Source organism: Barbus barbus (assembly GCF_936440315.1).
Source record: "Barbus barbus genome assembly, chromosome: 47".
NCBI lineage: Eukaryota > Metazoa > Chordata > Actinopteri > Cypriniformes > Cyprinidae > Barbus > Barbus barbus.
In genome coordinates, this window is record NC_136725.1 from 17278567 (window position 1) to 17291853 (window position 13287).

At 39.2% G+C, this 13287-nt stretch overlaps 1 protein-coding gene across 2 annotated transcripts in view; it reads left to right on the forward strand.

The window, feature by feature from the left end:
• The window catches only part of LOC306866126 (RNA-binding protein Musashi homolog 2-like), a 154465-nt gene that overhangs the window by 111262 nt on the left and 29916 nt on the right, over window positions 1-13287 (forward strand). For both annotated transcript variants that reach the window (XM_079411153.1, XM_079411152.1), the window contains exon 8: window positions 13057-13139. In XM_079411153.1, the coding sequence (XP_079267279.1) occupies window positions 13057-13139 (83 nt within the window). The remainder of the gene's footprint in view (window positions 1-13056; window positions 13140-13287) is intronic.

Sequence of the window (13287 nt, forward strand, 5' to 3'; positions counted from 1 at the left end):
ATTTTCACCTGGCTGTAATTTAGCTCAAAGTGCATCAAAGTGTGTGTTTGTGTGAGAGAGAGAGGATCTCAGGACAGGATCCCTGCAGGATTGTCTGTTTGTCTCTGAAGATTCCAACCCTTTATTTGTCAATTTGTTTGTGTTTTTTTATCTCAGCAGCCCAGAAGCCTAAATACCGTAAAGCGTGTGGAGATGTCTTAATCTGCAGAATTCTGCATCGACCAAACATCAGAATAACTCACATCTTAAAATAATAGTTTTTGCCGTGTCAGTACCGACTTACAGGTTTGTGATTACAAACAGGCTGGGCAAAAAAAATACAATAAAGAGTCTTAAAATACTTTCAAGTTAGTCAATTTTTTTAAATCAGATTAATATTTATATTAAACAAAGATGTGTTAAATGGTTAAAAAATGACAGTAAATACATGGAAAATGTTGCAAAACTCTTTTGAACATATTCTATTCTTCTATCAAAGAATCCTGAAAAATGTGTATCATACAAATATTAAGCATAACAAATATTTTAACATTGATAATATTAATAAATATTTTTTGAAGCACCAAAGCAGCATATTAGAGAAAAAATTATGAAAAAAGGCTTGAAAATTTAGCTTTGCCATCACAGGAATAAATAACATTTTAAAATATACTAAAATAGAAAACAATTACTTTAACTGTAACTTTTGCTGTTTTTCATCAAAAATGCTCTTCAGTGAGCATAAAAAAAAGAAATCTTTTGAACAGTGGTATATATCATGATTATTAATCATTATATTATTACAACAGTTATTAACAAAAAAAGAAAAACGCTCACTGTTTCTAATTTATGTCTTTGCTTCTGATTGTTAATTGTGTTGAAGCTGCATTTACCTCATTAAGAACACTTGAATGCTACACGCCAATGCTATAATTCTGTTCATATTTACATTAAGTTAGACTAGACAACTTGAACAAAGGAGTGTTTATTTGTTTTTACTGTGTCTTTAACACAGTTTGAGAAACATGGGCCTGTTGAATCTGCAATGGCGGTGTGGAATGGACCAGTGAGAGATTTATTTATTTATTCCGGTCTTCTCTTCCAGTGAAGAAAAGAGTGTGATCCCTGACAGCGCTGGCATTTAAAGCCCACACACACACCGGCACTGAAGACACTCGAGTGATCTCACATTTCCATCTCTCACACCGCTGATCTCTCACTGTCAGTAATGTGCTTCATAAGAGACTGCAGGAAACTCTGACTGAACATGAATATCTCGCTCGGCCTCTCGTACGTCATGGAGCTTTCGTTACTTCTGATGATTATGAGAAAACATCGCATTGTTTGGCCCTTGTGTTGTTTACACATGAAACGCATCCTGTGTGTAACTCGGAGGCCATAATGCATGTATACGTGTGATGTGCTGACTAATCTCGCTGTGCGAGAGGCAGATCGGTTTAAATGAAGAAAATAGACTTTATGTAAGAGAGACGGAGCTTTGCGGTGGAGTTAATTCCTCCTGGCCGCATCCCAGACGCTCTGCTGCGCGGCACGCTAGAGCACCTCCCAATTCCAGGCCTCTGCATTTTGATTAATCCAACGAATTATACCAATTACACTCCACCGGGGATCCGAAAAAACTCAGTGAGCTGTGAATTCAAACAACCAGTGGCGTCCCATCGGTTTCCTAGGCTGGCTCCGCTCAGCTCTGGTCATCCGAAATGGAATTAATTTGGGTTTTCTTGCTCTAATCATTGGTATTGTTTAGGACGAGACAGACTCATGTAAACTAAAGACTGTTAAATACTAACAAACACGAGTGCCAGCGCCAATATTCTTCATTACAGATGAACTGATCCATTGTGTGCCTTTTAAAAGCAACGGCGCACACACACACAGAGTGTAGTCTGAGTGCCCACCAAAAGCCTAATTAAGTTTAATCAATGCTACTTTATGTTGAGCTTGCATGCGATTCACTTTAAATGTTCAGCGCCATCTGATTCATCTGGAGGGCTGCTCCTGCTCAGTGCTTTTCAAAAGCACCATTGAAATTCTAATGCAATTACAGAAAGACTGAATGCACAGATGGAGTATTCTGCTCTTGCTTAGTTTTTTCTCTCTTATTTTCTCCACTTCCCTCTTTTTATTCTCATCTCTTCTCCACTTGACTCAATCTCTTTTTTTCTTATCTAGTCTTAGTCTAGTCTTACTGTCTTTTCTCCACTGTCGTATCCTCCTATTCCCTTCTTTTTGTCTTTGACTTAATTTTCTTTTCTTCTGTTCTTATTGCCTCCTGTTTTCATCTCTCTTCTCCCCTCTTCTCATTGTCTCGTCTCCTCTCACTCTCATTCTCCACTCTCTCTTCTTTTTTTCCACTCCTCTCTTCTTATTCTCATCGCTTCTCCCCTTGTCTCATTCTATTGTCTCCAATCTTCTTAATTTCTCCTCACCTCTCTTCCTCTATCCTCTTGTTCTCATCTTCTCTCTTCTCCCCTCATTCTCTCATTTGATTTCTTCTCAGGTAAGTCTCCAATTCTCTCCTCTCATTAACATTCTTTGTTATGCTTTCTTCTCTCTTCTGCACTTCACAGCCTCTAAAATATCCTCAACTATCCCCAAACGGTCTGTTTCTCTAATCCGGAGTCAATCCTCTTTCTGTTCATCATCTCTCTTCTATTCAAGCGTTAATTTATTACATATTGTGTTCTATTTAAATCAGCCTCTCATCTCAGATGAATAAACATGTTGGATATCTGTAGCTGCCGGCGACCTTCATTCAAAAGAGACTCCAGCCCAAAAGAACCTCATCAGAACTGTGAATGTGCAGTTGGCGAGGAGCCCAGCCATTCCACGGTCCTTTAATGATGCCCATCTTCGTCTTTGTGCTGTAGAGGAATGGCAATGTCAGATGGGGAATCTGTGGGGTCTGGCACATGTGCGGCAGGGGGTTGTGCTCTCAGGAGAGTCAATCTTGTAGAATTGGAGTTGGAAATCAAAGGCACATCATGCAGCAAGGGAAATGGCATTTTCATAAACATATGTTTGACTGTGAGTTAGTCTAAAAGCAGACTCGCATACTAGGGATGGGCGATATGGCCTAAAACATTTATCACGATAATTTCAGGTATTTATTGCGATAACGATACAAATGACGACATATACTGGCACACGTTTACCACGTTGCTGATGACTGAAAGCCTGTGTATGGCTATACTGCTGTGATCTGTTTCAGGCTTTCCATATCATAACATTTTAGAAATTAATTAATTGTAATATCTCAGAAATGGCATATTTAACGAGAACATCACGTAGATTTAGACTGCTTTGCTGTTTGGGTCAGAAATGCACAGGCGGACTGAAGGAAAAATCGCCAAAACTATTTTAAATGTCATATAATGTTCATTGTTAATATTATTATCTTATCTAAACTTTTTATGTGTTTCAAACAAACTTATGTCGCCATCTGCGTTGCATTCATGCAGAGAGCAAGATTTTGCGTGTTCACGCGCATGCTGAGTGAGACGCTCAAGAGATGTGGGCTACATCATTCTTATTTGTCTATATTTTTCTTCATTACAAATCTTGTTTGGTTTTATTTTGTATCATTGCATGTTAAAAATAATTCACTGTTATGCAGATGCAAAACGCTAGACTGCGAATAAGATTAGCTACAGTTTCACATTTTATAAATATTTGAACAATATATTCAGCATATTTAACAACCTGTTTTGTATCTTTATTTAATGCATAAGCGATTTATTAAAACAAGTTTATGAGGCTATGCTCTAGAGTCTAGACTATTATTCATATGCAAGTGTTTGTGCGGAAAAGAATGCGCATGCATGACAGTGAGGTGCTCGCGCGGATCACTTGCATTTTTTCCTGATAATGAAACAACTTAAAATAATAATAATTAAAAAAAGAAAACTTAAAATTGGGGCTCGTCACATACATGATAAATATTTCTCAGGGCTCTACGCTTACTTTTCTTTTTAGGAGCGCTTGTGCTTCTAATTTAAAATATTTAGGAGCACGATCAAAAATTTAGCAGCACCTTCAAATCAATAATCAACAATTCTGATCAAAAATGAACATTCCCATTACGAGGTGATATTTGACTCAAAGTGATTTACAGGGAATTTTGTTTTTACCTTTTGTAATGGCATTTTTCTAACTTTATTAAAAGTATGGCATCTTTTATGTCAAATTCAAATGGGACGTGTTTCCACTCTTTGTAACCACCATTTTTCTGTACACTTTGCATATTACGGTAGTTTGCTCCTCATCTGATTTTCTGTAACCAAACCAGTTGCAAATTGTGGAGGTAGCTCCTCGCGTAACAACAAGCTCCTCCTCATGGTGCGTTCACACCAGACGCGAATGAAGCGTTAAGTGCGAGTGATTTACATGTTAAGTCAATGCAAAGACGCGAATAGACATCCTGCCGCGCAATTCGTGCGAATGACGCAGCGCGAATTGAGTGTTTAGAGCGAAATTCTATACATATGCTCTCTGTGGGAGTCATACATGTGCGCCTGGCAGAAGCCCCGCCCATGACGCGAATTCGCGTCTGTTGTGCAGTGAATTTCACGCGCGAATGAAGCGAGTAAACCCAAAATGTTCACGCGTCCAACTACGCGCGAATAGCGCGATTTATTCGCGCAAGTCGCGTCCGGTGTGAACGCACTGTCAGCCTCACGTCCGCCTTCCGCCATGCTTGTTTTCACTCCGCACGTGAACAGTGAATCGGGCGCGCACAAAACTACGTCATCAACTAGACTTATCGTTATTATCGTGAGGAGACAAATTTTTATCGTGAGGAGAATTTTCAACGGTATATCGCAAACGATAAGATGTCGCCCATCCCTATCGCATACTCACAGAACATCACTTTCTACCTTACATTCACATTTAAACATTTGCTTTTAGCCTCCATTTATTAAACAGATAGATCTCTAAACTGTTAGTAAATCTACAATATACAATAACAGAGCTGCTACTGAGGTATAATTTCTGCTACTTCCCCTAATTTTTTCATTTCCTTTCTTTTTTTTCTCTCTCGCTCATGCTCTTGGGAAGGAGACTCGCTCAAATGAGAGGTAGGGCCGTGTGTGTCTGGAAGTAGGACACAGCAATAGATGGCCTGTGCTGTTAGCTGACCTACATTGAGACACAGACAAAATAGTTTCCCAGCATTCTTTGAGGCACGTCACCTGCAGAACATACACGCATTTGCATTTTGCATTTATGGCCCTGACAGATGCTTTTTTTTACCAGACCAATTCAAAGCCTATACACACACACACACACAATGCAGTGTATGTAAAGTGTGTGTGAATGCATGTATGTATGTATGTATGTGTGTGTATATATATATATGTGTGTGTGTGTGTGTGTGTATACGCACACTTTGTATACGCTGGATTTTATTTTAATTTAGAATAAGGAATATTTGTTTTGCATTTGGTGTAAATATGCTTCACTACAGCTATTAAACAATGCTAGAATATTAAATATGAATACTAGACCTCTTTAAAATAATCAGGCTCAGACCTATTCAAGTGGGCCAAAAAGTGATAAAAAGTGAAAAAAGAACCAATTTTTGGTTTGAAAGTGGGCTTAGATGTCTTTTTGGTCCACTTTAGTCTTCGCTCTTATTTTTTCCCTTGAATCTTGAATACTTTTTAAATCAAACTATATGTTTGGAGGCAAATATCAGTTAATTGTATTAGATTCATTGTGTTTTCAAAAAAATTACATTAATCTTATTTTTTTTAAATCTACTCTCAGCCTTGGGCTACATCCATTCATATATACTAGTGATATATCTGTAAATTGCATACGGTATTGCAAGGTGGTCTGGTTAAACCCTTAAGCCTTCATTTGCACAGAGCACTAAAGGAAGACCTTTGAAAGTGTTTCTAATATGCTCATTCTGTCATCTGCATGGACAGAATAAGTGTCTCATTTCCTTTAGTGTGTGTCATTATTTTCTTCATACAGTTATGTTATACCTGTAACGGGCCAAGTTATTTGCCATTAGAATGTGAAAATAAAGTAAACGCTGCACATTGTAAAGCAAACTGAACTCAGGCCACTTTTTAAGATCCAAGTTTATTCACTTAAAAATTCATTTGCAGCACTCATTTATGTCACACTTTCAGACCCCTGAAACTTTTGTGTTAAAATACAAAAAACATGGAAGGAAAAGCGGTCACTTTCAACTGTGTAGTTTTCAGTGAGAGAATCTAGAACATGCTGATTCAAACTGACAGTATGGAAAGCCAAGATGAACTGAAGCAATAATTAAATTTATAGGGAATTTGCAAGTAGGTGGCCACACACAAGCACACATTTCCTGAAAGCAAGGCATTCAGTAAAACTGGTAAAGGAGCAAGATTTTACCTTTTTGTCTCCCACCACCTTAGATGCACACAAACACGCATCTGTGTACACACAAAATACAGTAGTTAATCCCAAGAAAGACATTTCATATTAATTTTGAACAACATACTGAAACACTGCTCAAAACAAGCATCGGTGTGAAACAGGACAATGTCTTGTTTGTGGGTGTGGGGGGTTTGTGTGTATGTGTTGAGTAAACGTCTCTGGAAGCCGTTATTTATCTACGTTCTGATCTGAATTGATGCAGCTATCCTCTTTTAATGGCTTGGATTCACTGGAGGGTTTTCAGGTGAAAAAACACCCAAGGCTTTCTCTCTCTCTGTCTCTCTCTCTCCTTTTAATTGGCTGTAGGGGCCACAGGTCTGATGTTGATGAAGTCAATGGAGCCGACGGCCAAAAGCACAGTTAATACTCTCAGGCTGTGAGGGGTTAGAGCAGCTCATTGCAGAGGATTCCTCGGAAAACATCGCAGGGATTTATTTGAGCCCCATTGCTTTGATTTGTGCTTTTGTTTTTATTAATGAAACAGTCGTTACATGCCAGAGTAACAACACTGATAAATCATCTGACTCTCTCTCTTTCTCGTAGTAATTGGTCTCTTTTGACATCCTCAGACAAAACACTCGTACGTCAGCGTTTTGTTCTGAATGGAGCTGTCTGCCGCCACGTTATTAATTTATATCTGCTGCCGTTTTCTGCTCCTCCTCAGAAGATGCTCACTCTGTTTTTGTCTTAGTTATTTCCTCCAGTGTTGTGACTGCCTGTCTTCTGAATTAGATTGTCAGAGAGGGTCATGGGTGTTATTTAGCAGCACATGTCAATCTGATACACGTGTAGGTCATGTACCTCCAGATCGGCAAGTGACCACCGCTGCTCGCTATTTCTGAACGTAGGACAGGACTGGGACCAGGCTCTCTCTGATTAGTTGTATAGCAGGCTGTTTGTGTGAAAAGGTCTCAAGGTTCATCAAGACATCGTGTATTTAAAAGTGCATGGTAATTGCGCCTATTGTTACATTCAGATTTATATCACTTTTTAAAGTGAGTTAAAAGACTGCAAAGATAATCTTTAAAAATACTATAAAATGTAGTCTTTAGCAAGTCTCAAAAATACACATTTTGCATACTCAAACTTATATCACACAAGCATGAATTGTGAATATCAGCACAGATGTTATTTGGTCTATAGGCATAAGACAGTCATTGTTCCTTGGTGAATCAGTTGAGAAACTGATTTAGTGATTCATTCATGAAGATAATCACTTGTTTTGTTCCTGAATGAGTCACTGATTGAAATCTGAGAAGTAAATATTTGAGCTAAGTTGAGTTGATTCATTAATATTCATAAAACCGTATAGGCGGAAAGTTCCTAAATAACCTACTTATGGTGAGATTTTGAAGTGTGCCTCCAATGCAAAGTAAATAATTATTCAAAGGAAGTGCCTACCCAAATTGTATAATTTAGGCATTCACTTGTTTAGTTCCTGAATGTGTCTGTGTTTCAGTGATTTATTCCTAAAGACATACAGTAAGTAGTCATTCATTTGTTCCTAAATAAATCAGTGTTTGGGAACAAATAGTTTACGTGACTGATTCAGTGATTCGCTTATAAAGAACAGTCACTTATTTGGTTCATGAATAAGAAATTAGTCTTTTTGAGTGAATTGCATGAATAAATTACTTAATGGCCACGTACACTGCAGCTAAATTCGGTTGTCAGTTCACCTTTTACTCCTTAATTGAGTTCTGTACACACATAATTCACTAAAATACGGGAGTGACAACCGCATTCGACAACCGCATTAACTCCCGAAAAATACAGGTAGTGACAACGTGTATACGGAACTGAATGTTAATGTTAATGACGTATTTGAATGTGCATCAGTGTCTTCGTCTGTGTGTGTGATGCAAGAAAATACCAGTGAAAAAATTCTTAACTTAGCACAGGGCTACCTGCGCTCATGAGCCCTGCGGTAAAGTGTCAGTGTTGTCAGATCTTCATAGAAAAAAAGAACGACAAGCACAAAAAACACTAAAACACCCAAATGCTTTGTTTTATAACACTAAAAAAAAAAAAAAAAAAAATTATCTCATATCCACAACAGACCACTTAATTAACTTCATAACTTTATGAGATAAGACCAAACAAAATGCCTAAAAGTGCTTGTAAATATAAGGACATGGCAACACTGCAAGACAGCGCTCTCTGAAGCAGCTTCCCGAGCATAAACACAATGCTGCATGTCTATCAGTAGTAGTTTAGTTAAAATCGATGGACAAAAAGAGTCTTTAGTCAAAAAATGGCACAAACTTTTATTCACTCCCCAAGATGACAGAATGTTACTATGATTACAAATGCAGGAACTCCCACATTTAAATGAGGTTGTCACTCCTGAAACTTGCAGTGTGTACCTGGCCAATGACTCACTGATAGACACAGTTACTTGTCGCCACCTACTGGCATAACAATGTAACCATCAGAAAGAGTCACTGCACAAACAGAAAAGTGGACCAATCATATTCAAGGACTGGAACTAAAGATTGAATACTTGATAAGTTGTGATGCCTAAATTCACTCTTGGCATTTAAATTAATTGTTTATTAATTAACAGTTTTTAATAAACATCAGTCTGTCATTTTGCATATGGTTCTTGATCAGAAGGAGCTGCAAAGTGGACCAGACATTAAGTCTGGCTTTGTAAGACTATGCTTACAGCATCTCAAATGTCCTCCTGCATTAGTGTGTGTGTGGTTCGAAACGAAACCCAACACCAGTTCTGCTCTGTCCTCAGTGCTGTTGACCCCTCAGTCCTGCAGTATGACCTCCATGATTCCTGCTGCGCTCACCCCCCCAGGGCCTCTTCAGCACAGCAGATGGCTAAAGCACCAGCCATCCACGGTTATTAAGACCAACAGCGTCCCTGCGGCTCTGAGGACAATCAACACCTCTCTCTCTCTTTCTCTTCACAACTTTCTCTTCACCTTAGACAATCTGCTTTGACTCCAGCACTCTGTGTCCGCTGGCGCAGGTGGTAAGAGGTGTTAGCAGCCGATTTCAGAGCGCCGCTCCACTAAAACGCATCTCTCACTTGCTATCCGAGAGCAATCAGCCCACGTTAGTCTTCCCCTCTCGGGTTACCAGGTTTCCTCTTCGCCACACAGCGCTAAATCCATTAAAATGCGAAATCAATGAGACATTAAGTGATCTTTGCATAAAAGCAGATTGTGCTGGCGGCGGTTAGATGTATTTAAAGTAGAGCACATCAGAGAGAAAGTTCCAGAAGACCATAATTTGCTCGCATAAGATGAGGCAGAGAGAAAGCGGCAGCAGTTAAAGTTCATGCGCTGTCAGACTCCATTTGAAAACGTCGACTCTGTCTCTCTCCCTCATCTGGGGATTTTTAAATTGAGCTTAATGCTAAACAGCCCCCCAAGAACATTTACAGAAACACACAAGTTGGCCAGTGTGCTCATTAAGATACGAAAAAGCTGACATCTGTTAAAGCACATCAGAGTGACGCTCAAAAACACACACTCGACATGGCTAATAGTAAGAGTTTAGTGTAAGTATAGTCAGATGGTGGAGAGAAATCTAATAAACACTGCTATGGAGGTATGGAGATCCATTACACACACAGGACGATCTGTCTTATATTACACTGCATAGGGAGAAATCATTAGCATCCTGTTGGAAACATGTGGTGGGCCGTGTCCTCTGTCCTGTAATGAGAGCTACTTAAACCAAAATGACCACAGTCATAGATGAAGTTATAGTTCATGTAAATAACAAATATAATACGCAAATATAATAAAATAAAAATAATACACCAAAAATTTATATCAGGTAAATGCTACAAATGAATTTAGGCATTACAACATTACAATGTACAGTATAAAAATGTGTATTCATTTTGAGATTTGTTACAGATTATATTTGACAGTGTTATTAAATTATTAGCATTTACAAACTAATTGAGCGTTAGATGGCAAAGGTATTCTAAATGTAAGATTAGGAGAAAAGTCAGTGTTATGTTTCTTAACTAAAACTACCCACGCACACTCACTGAAAACATACAGTACAAATAAACATTGTAACCGCAATAACAGCAAAGACATCATTGGAAAATGCTTGTAGACTTTGGGGTCACAATTTCCATCCCAATGTGAGAATAATTTTACAAACTCGTTTTAGTTTAGGGATGTCCTGTTTACTTGCTCTACACTCTTACTAATATTTGGTGTTGAAAGCATGTTTGTTCTCTCAGCAGAGCAATGAAAACCGACCTGTGCACCTTACTCTTAGAAATAAAGCCAGCCAATCAGATTTGAGTTTTTGTGCACAAAATGCATCAGACGATGCAAATCTGAGACTAGCGTCTGCATGTTTGATAACAGAGAGGCTTGTCTGGTTTCGTCCCGTAGCAGGATGAGTTTGCATCATCATTAAGTAAAACAGAGACATCAGCCTCAATTCTTTTCCAGATTCTCTCACATCTGTCTGAGCGAATGAAGCTCTGGGAGCCGCCACACCAGGGAAAGGAGCGAACGCCACATTCAGCTGAGATGAGCATATGTTTCTTCTCTAAAGTGTTGGCTCTTCAGGGTGTGCTGAGACTTGGACGGCTCTCTGCAGTGTGTGTGTGTGTGTGTGTGATCGTGTGCGAAAGCGAGTGGGTGTTTTGTTAACACAGAGGTCAGACTGTCCCAGAGCAATAGACTCAATTATCACAGCACTGCCCCCTTCAGACTTCTAATGGAATCGCAGGATGCCATGAAGCCCGGGAGCTTGTCCAGATTTAGCAGCGCCTGGGTGTTGTGGTCACACTGTGACGTAAGAGTTCTCTAGAGAGCGCAGGTATATGTGTTTCTCTCCGTCTGAAATCTGCAGTGACAAATGGCTCCTGATGGCTGATTTGTCGGCGGTCTTTTCTTCTTCGTTTTCAAGATCACCCTCCAGGCACCAAACACACACACACTTCTGCTCTCAATATTAGCAAACTGACAAAAGCTGCTTCTACAAGAACAGAGAAAGAACAGAGAGAGAGATGTTCAGACCAAAAGCAATTTGGAGATTTGAAATGACATGAGCGAAAGTTCAACTTTATGCAAATGAGCAATGACGTGTGTGATCCGTTTCCTTTAAAGCTGCATACTGCAGTGCAACCAACAGCATGACTCCAGGCAATTCTATAATTGGCTAACCTCTTTGCATATGACATGGACTATAAGTGATCATCAACCACTATATAACAGTTCTGTGTTATGAGTGTGTCTTCTGTTTTTGAGCAGTGTGTGTTTGTGTCATGGCGTCTCTTATCTCCTCATATCACTGGAGCATCCACATGCTGCTACAGTCTGCTGTGCTTGACCTTTGACCTCATGCTTTTATTCTGACGCACAGCTGACCGCTGGAGGAGAGAATAGCCCTGCGTAGATCTTTCATCTTTTAAAAGGTGGAGATAAGAATTAGGGTCAGGACAAAATACAGCACTGCCTTTGAAAAATGACTCTAGTAGTTTTCTTGTGTGGAAGGCAAGAGATTTGCGGCTGTTTCCTTCTGTATGTGCAGGACATACAAAACAGCTCTGTTTCTCAGGAAGAAAAAAACATTTTATTGCTCAGAGCATTTGATGTAGTGCTCAGTTACGTTTCATTTCATGAATTTTAGGAAAAGCATTGAAACAATTTTGAACTAGCCTATATATTTATGTATCTAAAGCAATTCGATTTTTTTTTAAATAAAGTCTTTATTATTTAACTTTTATTTATCATTTTTATGTACAGTCATTTGTGTTTTTTCAGTCAGTTTAGAAATAGCATGTTTCATAACTCGTAACAGTGGTGTAGGTGTGAGTGTACAGTATGAAGAAAGCACATGACTCAAAGGTCTGACTGATCTGTGCTAGACTACACAAATACACAAACACCAGCCATTAGCAGCATCTGAACACACTTTATGCAGTCTCATTCAATCAATCCTCTGCTTTTCTGTGAGTCTTTGTAGCACACAGCTCTTGTGAAATGATCAGAATGGTGTTTGTGTGTGCTATGCGACTGAAAGAGCATCCTGTCTTTATAAACAAACAGTGAGTAAAGTGTTTGTCTTCCTCTCTGGTTGTTTTCCTTTGTGTTCTCACTGTTGGCCTCCTCTTAACACTCAGGAATAGAAAATCATTTCCCTTCGTGAGTGGCAGATTCGGCGGCAGAGAAAAGCGTTTCTCTTTCTCTCATTATAATAAAAGCACAGCCAAATCCTTGTTAAGCCTGGATGAGCTGAAAGGGTTAAACTTCTTATTTCATAAATATGAAAAAAAGAAGACAATCCCACGGTCAGAGACGGATTCAGGGATCTCCGGCCCTGCATTTACATTAAAACGGGAGCTTGTTATACGGTGAAATTTCAATGAAGGCACCGCAGAACGCATTTAATGAAATTCAGATTTGGCTCTATGAATCTCATTAACAGTCTTTGTGCTTTTCTGCTGTCCGATTTCCCCCTCGTCTGCCCGGTCGTGAGAGAGATTTCATCAGCGCCCGGCTTTCAAAAAGACAATGTCCGTTCAGATCTGAACTCCCCACACTCTCTCCTCTGACGGAGGCCGAAATCTGTCGGAGTTTAAGTTCAAAAGGCACACGACTGACTCTTCCTCTGTTTCTGTCTCTCTTTCCGCAGGCTTCGGCTTCGTAACGTTCGAGAATGAAGACATTGTAGAGAAAGTCTGTGAAATTCATTTTCACGAAATCAATAATAAAATGGTAAGTGCTTTGCCCGTTTTCAATTTCTGAAGGTGATTGAGGTATTAATATTTTATTTCCCATTTAGCAAAATCCTAACAGTATGCTGTTGTAAGCGCTGTGAGTGTGTGTAAACAGTGTAAAGTGTTGGGCAGTGGCCAGAAAGCGT